General features: G+C 36.9%; 2 protein-coding genes across 2 annotated transcripts; both read right to left on the bottom strand.

Annotated features, from left to right (window-relative positions):
- Positions 1-250: 250 nt before the first annotated feature.
- On the bottom strand, positions 251-5,129 carry LOC135933610 (uncharacterized). Its single transcript, XM_065471723.1, has 6 exons — positions 5,050-5,129; positions 2,991-3,058; positions 2,345-2,639; positions 2,093-2,247; positions 705-984; positions 251-401 (listed from the first exon to the last, which is right to left on the bottom strand). Exons 1-6 carry the CDS (start codon positions 5,127-5,129, stop codon positions 251-253), a joined length of 1,029 nt encoding a protein of 342 aa, XP_065327795.1.
- Positions 5,130-6,931: 1,802 nt separating this feature from the next.
- Positions 6,932-14,171, bottom strand: LOC134635541 (fucolectin-7-like). The gene is made up of 7 exons (XM_065471759.1): positions 13,965-14,171; positions 13,448-13,532; positions 12,068-12,353; positions 10,636-10,790; positions 7,986-8,265; positions 7,342-7,492; positions 6,932-7,228 (listed from the first exon to the last, which is right to left on the bottom strand). The coding sequence occupies exons 2-6, from the start codon at positions 13,506-13,508 to the stop codon at positions 7,342-7,344; spliced, it is 933 nt and encodes a 310-aa protein (XP_065327831.1). The 5' UTR covers positions 13,509-13,532; positions 13,965-14,171; the 3' UTR covers positions 6,932-7,228.
- Between the last annotated feature and the right edge of the window lie 1,560 nt (positions 14,172-15,731).

Here is a 15,731-nt window from a genome sequence, read left to right as displayed (position 1 = left end):
ATTTTCTTCATTGCACACCTATTTGGTTATATCGGTGAGGCTGAATGTCTCGTAAGTAACTGCCTTTAGCTAACTGTTCTTTAGCTGTTGTTTACACAAAGTCAGTGTGTGATGCTCAGATTGGTTCTATTGATTCTTTTCTGATAAATTGGCTCTGTGTCCCCTGCCTATGATGGCCTATCCCAGTTGTCATAGGGTGATGGATTTCTTTTGATTTGTTAAAATTCAGTAAGTGAAATAATTTTTCCACCTAATCCAGGACAGAACCATAAACCTCCACTTCGCACAGATTCAGATATTCCTCTCTTCCTGGGATGACAACGTTAACGTAGCGGCCATCCATCCCGTTGCATTGGAACTCTTGAATGCCGCCTGCAGGGATACTTGTGATCACAGCACACCTGGCAAAGGAAGCAGAAATCACTTGTTTAACCTGGATACTTTGACCACGTCTCTGATGTAATGGTTTTTAATAATACTGGGTTCTTCAGATTTCACTTAGAGCTGCACAAGGAGACGACCATGAAGGAGATAGCTGGCAAATTTAATCTATTAATGTTTTTGCTTAATGGTTGGAGTCACAGAGTGTATTGATTAATGTACTGCTGCTTCCATCAGGACAGTAAAAGACAAAAATCCCAGCTAAGGTCCAATTTGTGATTGATTGAAAATATAATGCTTTCAGTTTTTGTTCTGTAAAGTACCTGGGATTACTGTTGCCATTGTTGTCAAGAGAATCTCCGATGTGAATCTCAGCCCCGTTGAGTTGTTCTGGGTCAGAATCAGAGTTGACTATCTTAACAGAAAACACTTTGTGTGTTTTGCGCAGGTCAAGTCTCCACCAGGGGCTGACGTCATAGTTTGTCTGAGCGCAGGATCCTTTTTCTGGGTTGCTGTTACGATTTCCATCTATAGCATTATATGCAAGCCCTAAGGTCTGCACTGACGACTGCGTGGCTTTTCCTTGGAGTGCAAGGTTCTCTCCTGCAAAAATATGGTTGAGGGATTTTAATGTTCTCATCACAGGCACATCACGACAGTTTATTTGAATAGGTGAGATGATCAACTCAGAGACCTTTAAACAAGCTCTAACAAATTTTAAAACTGTGCTGTACTTGATTTTGAATTTCTTCTCAATAGTTAATGGTTACACTTTGGCATCTTCCTGGAAGAGAGCTGCTCTCTCCCTCCCTCTGTTTTCCAGATTGTGGTTCAGCAGTGACTATCTACATATATACATTACCGCTAGCAGCATGTCTCCTTGCCATTTGGCCACTGTGCCCTAAGATGTGTGGTTGTATTAATTAGTGCTGTCCAACAAGCCACTTTAACTGAAAGCGGCTTGTTGGCTCACTTGTTCCATTGGCAGATTTTTTCCTCTTATTTCAAGCAAAAATATTTTGTATTAAGTGAAAAAATCTGCCAATGGAACAAGTGAAAATTTTCTAGTTTCAAGATCCAGTGTCTAAAAACAAGTTCATATATCTTACTAAGATGTTACTCTTTAGCTGATTTTGTCTTATTTTAAGTGTGATGAGATTATTATTTTGACTAGAAATAAGACAAATATACTTGGTAAGATTTTGAGTTTTTGCGGTGTGGAACTATTCTGGTTTATTTGGTAAAGTTATTTGTGGGTTAATGGAAACTTGGTAGCGGTTTAATGCGACTTGAAGGAAGTGAAGGTGGTGAAGGAAAATTACATTTATGAAAGACTTAAAAGTCTCATATTTTTTCTCAAAATATTCACATTTGTTTATACCACTTCTTTATTCACATAGAACTCGCAGAGCGCAGACTGATGTTGGATTTCTGACTACGCTAATGGCTGTTTGTCAGTCAGGACAACTTTTCCTCCTGAAAATGGAGGACTCTTTATTAAAAAAAAAAAGGTTGCAATTCATAAACATTTAATGTAATACTTTTGGTAAAACTCTTAAAGACAAAAGTCTGTACTTCAGTCACATTTTATTTAAAATCGACTAGTGGTAAAGTCAAAATTACAAAAAAGTTGTCATTGCCCAAATACTCATGGACCTGACTGTAATTATTGATATGGTGAGAAAGAAAAGGGTGTTATTTAATTTCTTACCAGTTGGGGCACGATACCCATAGACCTCCACTTCACAGAGCACAAGCATTCTGTTTGGACCTGGTATACGGACAGTGACATAACGTCCCTCCACACGATTACTGAAAGCTATGGTGTGTGAGCTCCCTGCAGGAATTGAAGGAATTACAGCAACCCTAAAAGAGAGGAAGAAGCCTTTAGTCTCAAGTTTTTCTATTATACAGAAAAGTTTCAGATAAATACTGAATACACTGGAAATTAACATTGACTCACCGTGGGTTTGCAGCACCATTGTCTTGTAACGTGTTGCCAATATGAATCTCTGCTCCATTGATAAATTCGTCGCAACAGTCTCCTCGATTGGTGATGATCATGGAGGTGATTATATAGGACTCCAGCAAGTCTACTCTCCACCAGGGGTTTGTCTCTTTTGCAGTGTTACTGCATGATCCATAATTAAAGCGAGATTCACGGTTTCCATCAATAGCATTACTCGCTGCCCCAAAGACATCCCACGGTCCCTGGTAGCGATGTGACTGAGTGGCTTTTCCACGTAAAGCCACATTTTCTGTAAAAGATATGAACACATTTTCATCGGCTTTCTTTTTCCTTTGGAGGAATTGATATCATCCAAAAACCTGTGTGTTCAATCTATGATCATTAGCTTGACATGAAAGTTGAGCTTTTAGGGTTCCAAGTAGTAACAACACACAGATGACTGTCTCGATCAGTTCATTTTGGTTATTGCTAAGCTTTTGTGCATCATCTTCAAAAGGGTTAATATTTTGTTTTGTTTTTTACAGATTGTACTTAACACGTATTGGACGGAAAGCCATGAAATTTGCAGTGATCTTTTCTTCTTTTCTAGTGATCTTTTATAATTGACACTAACATGCAGGTATTTTTACATCCTACTTACGGTAACTGAAGACTGAGGACATCTGCACAAAGAGCAGCAAAAGAGATGCTATACTGAAGCTCATAATTCTGGTTGACACAAAGAAGATAGGAAAGAAGATTCAAGTAATTAAACCTGCAAATTTAGGTTTTGCCATTTTGAGTACTTTCCTATTCAGTCTTCAGAAGACAAAGTTTTTAAATTGTTTTTGTACTGTAGTACAAAAACTGAACACATGCACAATCAAGCACAGATCTGTCAAAAAGTTCTTTAATACAGTGAATTGTTGAAAAAAGTAAGATGACTGAAATGAAAATGTTAATTCTTACCCTGAATTTGTTCACGTAGTCAATAAAAAGTCAACTATCAGTCAAGGCGAAGCTTATTATTATCACTAACTTTAAATGCCATATTCAACATGTACACTGTCCAATTACATCATATAGTTTACTCCCACCAGTTATCACCTTTGGACACCATGAAATGTTTGACAGAGTCAATGTAATGAACATTCTGGTTTAATATTTGACTGGGGCTTTATTTTGCTGCACTTATTACGCTTTAAAAAACACATATCCAGCAATGTTAATTTCCAAAACATCAGAATGCAAATGCAAAATTAGGACAAAATCCAAGCGGCACAATGATTCTATGACAATTTTCAAGACCTTTTCTGCAGCATAAGACTTGGGAAGTGGAGGAAGTGCCCAGTGTTTTCAAACTGTTGTACCTGACATCAACAGTCAAAAAAGAAGTACAAAAAAATAAAAGTGACACAAATCTCCCAATCATTTGTTTAACAGATCATTTATGCTAAATGAAGTCTCTTTTTTTTTTCAACTTTAATTTTTATTAGTTTTAGTTAACATTGAAAACGATACAGTAAAGAAAATTACAAACATACAAACAGTCTGGAGTTTGCATTTCTTTTTCCACCTATCACATGCAAATTTCTTTTTATGTTGTGTTTTTGGTGCCACTTCGGAATGCTTTCCACTTCCTCCAGTGTCTATCATATTTGCATCCCATCAGTCTAATATTGAATGTTATTTTTTCCATCTCTGAGATACCTTCTACAATCCTAATCCAATCTTGTTAAGTGGGAGGGTCTGGGTGTAACCACTTCTTCGTGATTGCTTTTTTAGTTGCGGCTAGAATTATTTTTTACTAGATATAAATCCTCCTTTTGTATCTGTTCCTTTATGTTTCCGAGGTACATCACTTGACAGGTGTTTGGGAGTGCTTAACCCAGAATATTATCCATGGTCATTTTAAGGTCTTCCCAATACTTTTTATGTACTTCCAGAATACATGTGAATGATCTGCTTATGTTTCTCCACACAGTCTCCAACATTTCTGTGGGCTTCCCTCCACAACGGCGAATTTGTTGTGCTGTGTTGTATTTCACACATACTAACCCATTCCTTCTCTGTTATAGTTATGGCCAGTTCAGCTTCCCATTTCTTTTTAATGTAAAAGGTTGTATCCTGTCTATGTTCTTCTAATGATCTATAGAATTTGGAAATTGCTTTGTATTGTTTATCTTCATAGCAATTTTTTACTAGTCCAATAACACCAAATGGTTTTTCAAGCCAGTCAGTCTTTATTTGCTTTACGCAATAGTCCCTTACTTGCAGATATCTAAAAAAATCTCTATTTTCCTATTTGTATTTATTTTTCAGTTGTTGGAAACTCATTAGTGTTCCATTTTTCATTAGAGTACAAACTGCTGTAATCCCTTTTAACTCCAATCGTTTGAATGTTTGGTCCAATTGTCCCGGCTTAAATTTTTTATCATGTCTAAACCATCTCAGCAAAAATAATTGTTCTTTTAACTGATGTTTTTCTATTACTGTGTGCCATATGTCTAATGTAAATTTCACAATTTGATTCATTCTACTTTTGTAAGAGGTCATTAATTGTTTGTCAGAGATAAAAATCTGGATTTTGTTTCCCTCAATTTCTTTCTGAATTTCATTCCACCGTGCCTCATAATTTGGTCTACACCAACAAACAAGAGGTCTAAATTGGGCTGCGTAAAAGTATTCCCTTAGGTTAGGCAAAGCTATCCCTCCCTTACACTTCGGGAGTTGCAATGTTGTTAACCTTGTTCTGGGCTTCTTCCCATCCCATATAAACCTTGAAATCATCTTGTCCCATATTTTAAATTTACTTTGAGGTATAGGAAGTGGGAGTGACTGAAACATGTATAGCAATCTTGGGAGAATGTTCATCTTTATTATTTGAATTCTAGAGTAAAAATTTGACCACCGTTCTAAGTCTTTTTTTTATGTTACCCTCCACCTGATTGTAGTTTGTGTCAAACATAGCAGATAATGATTTGTGCTAAATGAAGTCTTGTATCATTACATAAACATTTTTTTAAAAGTGAGACAAACAAAAATAAATTTGTTCCTGGTGACTTAAATAATGGTAAATCAGCATTTGTGCATTTTTAAAAATTAGCTTCATGCTGCTTTGTGAAAACCCATACATTGCCTCTGGAGCTGTAAAATAAAGAAAAAGAACAATGGTTGACTGCTGGGCATGAAAATGTGTGCATGTCCAGTGTGACCATTCTAATGAGTAAAGCAATTAGAACTTTGACGTGAACACATGTGGTGGGATCCTGGCAGAAGAAACAGAAAATAATTTAATCTTGGTCAGAACCAGTGACCGTAGAAGATGGTCGTCTGTCAACTTCCTCATGCAGTTCAAGGTGTCGACTCGCAGTCAAATCTCTGGAGGAGGAGTCGGTCATTTTAAGTCACATTAATCATCAACACCATCATATCTAATAATAGAGTCTGGCAAACATGTTACAGAGCATAAAACCCATTAATGTACATTCAGGTCTCACATTGCTATTTGACTGGGAAATTACTGAGTTAAGTCTTTTACCTTTTTACATTTCCTTTGGCTTCCAAAATTTAAACACATCATCAAAAGACAGATATTAGCTGTGTTGTACACTGTAACAATATTGCTAGTTGTCCTTGTGATGTTGTTCAGTTATACCACCTTTATCTACAGGTTAGTTTTTTTTGGTTTTCCATATAATTCAAAAAGTCAGCATTTTGGTAAGTACTGAACTTTGTACTTAACAGTTGAGTCAACATGAAGGCCTATCAAAATATTTGCATGTCGTTACCTCACTCTGTGCTTGGGTAAGTATTACACAGATCAGTGTCACCACATGAATGGACTGTAAGGATGCTCTCAATAACTTTAACTTTAAAAACAAAAATTATAAAATATAATAAAAATAAACATATCTGCCAGTCCTCAACTCATACTGGTCAGCCAGCATAGAAACATGGAAGCACTTTGACATTCTAGTATTAAACGTTTAAATGAAATTATGTTAAATTTCTCCTCATGCCTCCTTTTAAATACAGCACACATTAGTAATACTTGGGAAATAAAAAACAGCAGTTATTAATATTAAAATGTGGAAAATAGTCTAAATGATGAATAAATAATAAAATGAAAAGAAAGGTTTTAAATGGTTTTATTGTATTTCAATAATCGTTACATACAGCCTTTTCTTTCTTCAGCAGGTACAATGACAATCCATCAATTGCTTATGGTAGGAAAAAAAATTAGGAGCTGGAATGAAAACATTTCCAGACATCTATCACAATGTGCAGGTTGTATACATGTTTATCTGATTTTTTTTCAGCTGATTCAGCAATGGGAAGAAACGTGCTTTTTTTGAGAAGCTTTGTTTGAACGTGCTCTTATATTGCCTGTATTTATCTTACAAAGTATTTTCAGTCCTCTATCCTAAAGTGTCATCATGCAGTCACTGAAAAACTTGAAATGAGTTGTCTGGGAATTCAAAATTCATTACACACACACACATGGATATATATATATATATATATATATATATATATATATATATATATATATATATATATATATATATATAATTTATTTTTTTTAATTTAAAAATTCCTCTCTCGCCCCTGCAGATGCCGCTCTTTATCCTTCAAGCCCAGGTCCTCTACCAGAGGCCAGGGAGCTTGGGGTCTTGCCAATATCCTCGCTGTTGTTGGGATCTGCTGGAGCCACTTGCCTAGCTTTGAGTCACTGCACCGAATGCTCTAATTACCACTGGGACCACTGTTACCTTCACCCTCCTCTTGCCTGGTGTGATAGACCCCAGTCTCTATGGATCTTGTGCTCAGAGCTTGTTCCTGTGCTGCAATGGTTAGTGCCTCTGTGCTGTCTTTCAGTTCAGCTTTGTCTAGCAACTGGTTGGATTATATAATAGATAGATAGATAGATAGATATAATCATATTAAAGGTTAAGTGACAGGTGAGTTTTGGTTCACATGATGTTGTGTAAAACTTGAATGTTATGAACCTAATCAAGTTTAGATCCATACACTTCAACTTCACACAGACTAAGGAACTCTTCTCGGTCAGGGATGACAATGTTCACATAGCGGCCGTCCATTCCATTGCATGTGAAATTAGCAACAGCACCTCCTGTGATGTTTGTGATCACTGCACACCTGGCAGATGAAACAAAAAGGTTAGCAAGTTTTGTATTTTAAAAAATTTCTTAAATTAAAAAACACACAGGTTTGTTGGAGGACTACACATGCATGCTTTTGTTTTTTGTTTTTCCAGTTGGAGTCCAATTAGAATGCCAAAGTTATACTTTCCAGTATCTGGTAGGTAGCACCTTAAATTATAAGAAACTTTTATTGCTGGAGCTGGAAACAGAGCTCCAGTTGTATGTGGTAGTCTGATTATAAATGCTACAGAATAAGAGTATTCAGGCTACATTTGGGTAGAGCTAAAATAGTAAAACAAGACTACACCACCATTCTTATCATGGCAATTAAAATTATATTATAAAAGGAATTTCTGGCATTTGTGAGACTGAACGGCTTATCTGTTGTTTCCACAAAGTCTGTGAAACTGGCATCAGTACTGGGAGCAACTTGCCAGGTGATTTTGCAGATTTTAACAGATTTCAAAAGTCAACAGTCTTTAAACTACCTGGGGTTGTTGTTGCCATTGTTGTCAAGGGAATCTCCAATGCGAATCTCAGCTCCATTGAGTCGTTCGGGGTTGGAGTCAATGTTGACAATTTTAACAGAAAACACTTTATGGGTTTTGCGCAAATTAAGTCGCCACCAGGGGCTGATGTTGTTGTTTGTGTGAGTGCAGGAGCCTTCTTCCCACTTGCTGTTACGATTTCCATCAATGGCATTGTATGCAAATCCAAATCCATACAACGATGACTGTGTGGCTTTTCCTTGAAGTGCAAGATTGTCTCCTGCAAAAGGAATAAACTGATAAAAATAACTATCAACATCTGCATGTGTTTGCTGTTAACAGTTACAGTTAGTCTTGAAGAAATGCATGCCATTTGATTGACTTTTTCAATTTATTATTTCTTTTCTGTTCCAAGGTTAAGTATTTGAGATCAATTCCCAATGATCAGATGATCCCCTATAATAGCACTTGGTAATGGTGAAAGGAAGAGCTTCTTTTTAACAGGACCTCCAGCAGAACTAGACTGCAGTGCAGGTGCAGTGATTTGCTCTTCTTGGTGTGGTGAGCACCAAAACACAAAAAAGGACAGCATATAGAGACTATGATTAATAAAGAGGACCAAGCACTAACTGTGTTAGAGAGAATGTCAAAGTCACACGCTGAGCATGCATGTTTTCATACTACCTGATAGGGAAAATATGGCAACAGTGGGAGTTTCAGACAAGCGAGGGAATGAGACTCCGTCATTTGGATTTCACAAGGAGGATGTCGAGCAAAATGTAGTAATTTGCTAAACATGCTGTAAAAACTTTTGCCGCAAAAGGCAGTAGTACCATGAATTTATACCACCAGCTGAAAAGTCATCCACTACAAAATTAAGGCTGTTTTAAACTCCGCATGTCAACGTCTCCCCACACACCAAAGAAAACATAAACCAGCTGTGATACCTGTGGCTGTTCTTGGTTAGTCGTTTTTATAGTCACTATCTAGACTTTTGTTTCTGTAATTTGAGGTGATCACATTTTTGAAAATAAGATTTGTTTTTGGGGATATTTAAGCATATAGTGATGTTTTATTTCCAGCAGCCTGAGTGTAGACCAGCTTGATACCTGGGTTTGATACCCGAGGACTCTTCCTATTTTACCTTTGCAATGTCAAGGAAGATGTGATTTCGTGAGGACCCAAACGCAGACCACAGAGAGACAAAACTAAACTATAACAAACTATAACTATAATGGTTTATTAAGGCAGATGATAAAAACAGGTACTGAAGCAGATAACAAAAATAGAAAAGAAAAACAGGCTGTGGTGTAATAGAGTGAATTGTTGCCCCCCAGTGGTAAAATACAGAAACGCCTGTTACAGGGCTAGTTCTTGGTTGACCACATATAACAAAAAAAGGGTAGTTTGTGCACTGCTAGGAAAACAACAAGTTAGTGTGTGATGTCCTGCTGTTCAATAAAGCACGTATCCACGTCCTTCTGTCCTGATCTTTTCAAAGAGCCTAATCAAGAATATCACATGTGGAAAACTAAACTGGGAAAACTAATTCCATGGAAGCCATGGAATTAACAAGGAACCGTCGAAACACAAGGAAGGATTCCCTGACAGGAAACAGGGAATGACACAGAAACTGGAGCGATAAGAATAAACACAGAGACAGGACTGACTAAACACAGGAGAAGATTAGACACTGAGGGAGGGAGAAACTATGATCACTAAGAACTGAAGGCTAAATGAACTACACTCTAAACATGACAAATAACTAAAAACCTAAGACCTAGAAACTAAAGAAAAACTAAACAATCTGAGAAGAACTGAAAAGTACAAGAAAACCCAAAATAAACCACTTGAAGAATGTAACCCAACTTAGAATATCATTTACAAATACTCCAAAACTGAAATAAGCCCACACTGGGAGATTTAAGTGCTCTAAGATGTGATGGGGTCTGATCATTCCAGATTTCGTTTGTGAGAAGATTGTTAATTCAATCTTGAATTTAACAGGAAACCAATGATGAGAAGCTAATATAGAAAAATATGATCTCTCTTTTGAGTCCCTTTTTGAGTACTAGTGTTTTGGATCAACTGAAGACTCTTTAAGGATCTTTTAGAACAATTTGATAATAAGTAATTGGAATACTAAAAAGTATGGACTGGTTTTCAACATCTTTCTGAGACTAAATGTTTCTAACTTTACCAATACTGTGCAGATGACAGAACGCAGTCTTACATATTTGTTTAATATGCACATTTATGAACATATCCTGGTCAAAAATGACTTAAATATACCCCAGTGTTACTGGAGACATAAGTAATACAGTCCACAGTAAGCACCTGGTTAGGCAACATGTTTATAAACTTCCGGCCGAGAACAATAACCTCAGTTTTTTCTGAATTTACAGATCATTCAGCGCAGTATGTCTATTGGATATAACTTAACAAATTCATTTTTGTTATCTGGGTTCTAGATAAATATACTTGGGTGTCATCTGCATAGCAGTGAAAATGTATGTTATCTATTCCAACAATATTACCTAAGAGAATTTTTTCTTTCTTAAGCTAATAAGACTAGCATCACTAGCATTACTACGAATTTGGCTGTAAGGCTGCATACTGTCCACATTTATGTAATAGCTCATATTCTTACCAGTTGGAGAACGGTATCCATAGACTTCCACTTCACAGAGTGTGAGAATCTTTCTTGAACCAGGCAGAGTCAATATAACATAGCGCCCCTCTGCTCGATCAGTGAAAGTCACATTGAAGGATATGCCAGCACCAACTTCAGAAATTTCACCAACCCTAACAAAAAGTGTGTGAGAGAGAAATATAGGATATATAGCTTTACTGTCCTTGCGTGTAGCTTACCATGGTAACATATTAGAACATGTGATTGTCAGTATGGTAATACAGTTGGTTCCATAAGTTGTTGGACATTTTGTAGGTTTTTAAATCAAATGATATGCAGCTTTCAGCTTTGGTTTAAGGGATTTAAGAAAATAATTACATTGGTTGTTTAGGAATTACATCTGTCTTAATACATATATTATCACAGGCTAAAAATTAATTGGACAAACTAACATAATTTAGGTAAGGATTGTTTTTAACCCCTTACAATGAACAACTGCTTGACGTCTACAACCCATGGACATCACCAAGTGCTGTTTAGTTGCTTGAGATGTTCTGCCAGGCCTTTACTGCAGCTGCCTTCAGTTGCTGCTTGTTTCTGGGTCTATCTGCCTTCAGTTTTTCACTGTCCATTTGGACAGTATACAATCAGTTTTACAGTATTTAGCTGTATTTAGAGTTCTGCAGTTCTGTACCCTGTATGCCACAAGATTCATCCAGCTGCTTCAAATGGCAGTAACATCATCAAACACTCTCAGTCATACATTGCCTGTACCATCAGATTGCCTCCAGTATATTTTCAGACAATATGGTTTTTGGTCTTATATTTAAATTTACTATGAAAAGCCTCAGGGAGTCTCGGGGAACTGGCTTAACCTGGCCATAAAACTGCCTGTCAAGCTTTAACTTATGAGACTTTGAAAATGGGGGTACTGTGTTTAAAAATCGTTATAATTCATATACACTTATTCCCTCAAATTAAATCTGGAAGTCTGAACTTCATTGACATATCAATTAGCTGTTTTAAATCAATTCCAAAATTGGTTTGACTGACACAAAAATTGTGTCAATCCAACAAATTGTGGGTCAAACTTTAAAGCAAATCAGACTTTCTCCAAAATACACTGCTCAGATGTATTTTTAAGTAGTGGTATATCTGTATGCGCTAATGATGGCAAATGAAGTACCAGATGTTGAGCCTTCAAAACCATTGACTGTCAGCTTTCAGACTATCGATATTTGATTTAACTATAACCACATGTCCAGATATATAAACCCTTTTTTCAAAACTGACAAACAAAGGAACAACCTCTACTGGTATCACTGATCCAGTTTGAAAGACAGAGGTAAGCAAAGATCACAAACACCAAGAGAAACAGAAAAAGGCTAAATAAAAGATAAGAAATCTCTCTGTATAAATTGATGGTATTTTTTTCTTTAATTGCACTAACTTTGGGTTTCCTAAACCTTCGCTGTCCAGAGAGTTGCCTATGTGGATCTTTAGCCCGTTGAGCCTCTCATGACAGCAGTCTCCTCTGTTGGTGATGGTGACAGAAGTGATGATGTAGGACTGAAGCAGGTCCACTCTCCACCAGGGACGGTTCTGTGCACTTGTGAGTGTGCACGATCCCACCCTGAAGTCAGAGTTACGGTTTCCATCAATTGCATTGTGGGCAGCTGAGAGGATGTGGTCCTCAGAGATCGACTGGGCTGCTGTACCACGCAAGGCCACATTTTCTGTGAATTAGGGAATCACAGAAATAAGAAAAAATAATAGGAAAGACATTCAAACAGACAGCAAAAAATGCCCAAGCATCTAAATTGTTGCACATGAGTTATGAGGTATTTATTTATGTGACCTAATTTCCACTGGAATTAATAAAGTATTATAATTATTTCCTTTCTGAGTTAGCTTATGCAAGACAGATTTGTTTTGTAGTATGACTTTCAGAAAGGTCAGTCTAGCTTTTACAGCAGGACAACATAAAATGCAAACTTTATGCAGAACACAGTTCTAAAAACCAAAATATACTGTATATGAATTACTTATAGGCACTTGCTGCCAGAGTTGTGAAATTGTCCAAAACTAGTCGTCTTGGAGACGAGTGTGTCTGCTTTGGAAGAAAATAACACCAATACTTCAAGCAGTCCAGACAGTCAAATTATAAAGATACATTATTTGATATTGTAATGTATTTTGAAGAAGCATGTCAGTATAATTATTTTACAAGACTCCTACAAACAGACCACTCTGAATGTGGCAGTAAATAATATTCTGTTTTCCTCTACACATGCAGCTAGTTTGCTGATTTGCAAAGTTTTCAGTTGAGTCATTTGCAATAGCGTAACCCTTCTGTGGATTAATCCTGCATGTAGTCTGATTTCTCATAGTTTCCATGGATTTCTGATTTCATTTTTCACTCCTGTATCAGAACGCATAAATTCCTTTCCCATTGCCTATCTGTTTTTTCTGGAGATTAAAAACATACAGAAAATACCTGTACTTTGTACTTTGCTATATTTTAGAAATAAACTGTCTGCACCAGCATTTTTCACACATTAGCAGATCATCTGCACAACTTTCCAATCTCATAGGTGATTTTTTTTTTTTTTTGTCATTATGGCCTCATGTTAATTAGCATTATGTAAAGCTTTGACTTATGTGATAACCCCCACTTAAGCATTTGTGGATTTTTAAATCAGGAGTATTATCTCTTGGCAGCAAGCATTTTCATAGCTACTGAGGCAAGGACTGTTGCTAAGGGACATCTTTGTATGATGTTCATACGCCATTTTTAACATTTAAGACATTAATCTCATGTCACACTTACGATAAGTGGAAGTCGAACTCGTTCTTAAGAGGAGGAGCAGAAGGAAAACACTCGGTTTCATTATTCTGATTAAGAAAGATGATATCTGTTGAGAATAAACAATATTTAGTCCTTTCTAGTTCCTAGTTATTAGTTATTACTGTAAGTATATTCCATTAGGACTCTTTCTTCAGAAATAAGCTAAGTCTCTCTCTTTTTTTCCCTGTGGAATCTGGTCAGTGAGAGTCAAAGGCTTTAAAACAATATTTTTCCAGGTTCCTTCCTTAAATGGTGAGAAGCAATATGCACAATTTGTAGACTCTGAAGAAATACTAGAAGTAAAGTCTCTAGCAGACACCATTTATCTGTTAAATCAGGTTGCCATTCAAAGTTTTCTTTTCAAAGAAAAAAAATAAGTTGCTATACAGATGGTGATTTATACTGAAAAGTGATCTTACAATTGAGTTCCTCTTTTTGTCTGTAGCAGATGCTAATTTCTAAATGTGCTTTTAATAAATAAAAGAAAGAAAAGTGTTACCTGAGGATCCGGACAAAGCAGTTGCCTTTTTCCTGAAACAAAAGCTGCTATTAATTATATTTCTGTTTGTTTTTATTAATGCATCTCATCTCTCAGCTGAATCACACCAAACCAAACATTAAAATTTATCTCATATTCCTCTTCAGCTCTGTCTATTCCCGACCCAGTGGTTTGTTCCTGGGCATCTGTGTTTCACTTCCAGTCATGACCTAAATTTCTAACATTGTGAGCGAAACAGTGCACCGTAATGCAGATTTTTTTTACTGATTATTTTGCAACATCCTTGTTCTTGTACTTGCATCACACGCTGTTATTCAAAAGCTTGGGAGCACTTTGAGCTTTCAGAAAACAGATAAAGGTTCCAGGGCACCAATAACTGTTTCTGTTTTTCTACATAATGAAAAAATTTTCTATTGAAACAATGAAATAATGCTCAAAAATGTTCACTCAATAGAGAGGTCTGTGCCTGAGGTTATTGTACAAAAAAAAATCTAAACACACATATTTTCCATGACAGGATCCAGAGCATGTTTTGCAATTTCACTGAGGAAGATCTATAGAATTTATGGACTTCATGTGCCAGTTACTGGTAGACTTTGTTGCCCCTCTCATGTGTACTGACATTATTGATTCCAGTATTGGGCCCAGTATATTTGGTGTTGTACATGTGCCAGGCTTTGGCAACAGCAACAGTGTTTTTAATGAAAATGTGTGAAAGTGGTTCTAGAGTGGGAATTAGAAATTATAGAAGAGAGCCATCAATGATCAAAGTTCGGACTGAACTTAAATCAGATAAAAGTAGTTCTATGTTAAGCAGCTGAAAATGCAGCTTAAGCACAAATATGCAGAAGTACCAGAAAAGCCACAAACTTCTAGTGAAAAGTAAAAATGCCAAGCTGCACATTTTCACTTGCCCGGGTGTTTCAACACGACAAATACTGTGACTTCTCTATTTTCCCATCTGAAACATATAAGCCAACAAATCTGCAGCAACTGTATGATGTTATTGTTTCAGTCATTTTCTTCCCCACCACACTCCTCTGCCACATGTGACAGGTTTCCTACTTCACTAAATTTGTGAACCACCTCTGACGTCTTCCTCTTTTCCTCCTGCCTGGCAGGTCCTCGTTGAACATCCATTGCCCATTGCCCCACTATCCTTCCTCTTCCTCATGCAGTACCACAGGTCCTCTCTTGGCACCCTATCATATTCTTACCCTACGTCCACAAAGACACAGTAAAGCTTCTTCTGATCTTCTCTATACTTCTCCATCAGCTCTCTCAAAACAAACAGCCCATCTATAGTGCTCTTTCTTGGAACAAAACCATACTACTGCTTGCTGATCATCACCTCTCTTCTTAACCTGAGCTTCAACAACTCTTTCCCATATCTTCGTGGTATGGCTCATGAAATTTATCCCTATGTAGTTTCTACAGCGCTGTACATCACCCTTGCTCTTGAAAATCAGCACCAGCACACTTCTTTCCCGTTCCTCAGGTGTCCTCTAACGTTTCAAGATTGTGTTAAAGTTGTTTAAAAAGTCCACTGTCCATCTCCATACCTCCATACATCTACAGTTATGTCATCTATCAGCCAGCTCTTTCCATCTTCCTGTATTTTAAAGTCTCTGTTCTCACCCCCACACTCCTACCTTTCCTTCTCACTCACTTTCTGCAAAAACATCTTCCATCGTTCTTCTTACTTTTGTCTTTTGTCTTTGGTCAACACTACCAAGTTTCCACTGCAACTCTGTTGGCCAACAGCAC

This window comes from Pelmatolapia mariae, linkage group LG10_11, assembly GCF_036321145.2.
Source record: "Pelmatolapia mariae isolate MD_Pm_ZW linkage group LG10_11, Pm_UMD_F_2, whole genome shotgun sequence".
In the NCBI taxonomy this organism is placed as follows: domain Eukaryota; kingdom Metazoa; phylum Chordata; class Actinopteri; order Cichliformes; family Cichlidae; genus Pelmatolapia; species Pelmatolapia mariae.
The sequence above is the reverse complement of the archived record's forward strand: the minus strand, read 5'-3'. Positions and strand labels throughout refer to the sequence as shown.

What these genes read in the sequence shown, in the direction of transcription:
- LOC135933610 (XM_065471723.1), bottom strand. Translation starts at nt 5,129, where the DNA reads ATGGGACAAGATGATTTCAAGGTTTATATGGGATGGGAAGAAGCCCAG. An exon ending in AACATTGCAACTCCCGAAGT is followed by an intron (nt 3,059 to 5,049) that starts GTAAGGGAGGGA and finishes TGTGTCAACCAG; the next exon opens with AATTATGAGCTTCAGTATAG. An exon ending in TGGGTATCGTGCCCCAACTG is followed by an intron (nt 985 to 2,092) that starts GTAAGAAATTAA and finishes ATATTTTTGCAG; the next exon opens with GAGAGAACCTTGCACTCCAA.
- LOC134635541 (XM_065471759.1), bottom strand. Translation starts at nt 13,508, where the DNA reads ATGAAACCGAGTGTTTTCCTTCTGCTCCTCCTCTTAAGAACGAGTTCG. An exon ending in GAGTTCGACTTCCACTTATC is followed by an intron (nt 12,354 to 13,447) that starts GTAAGTGTGACA and finishes CCTAATTCACAG; the next exon opens with AAAATGTGGCCTTGCGTGGT. An exon ending in AATGGCAACAACAACCCCAG is followed by an intron (nt 7,493 to 7,985) that starts GTAGTTTAAAGA and finishes TTCATCTGCCAG; the next exon opens with GTGTGCAGTGATCACAAACA.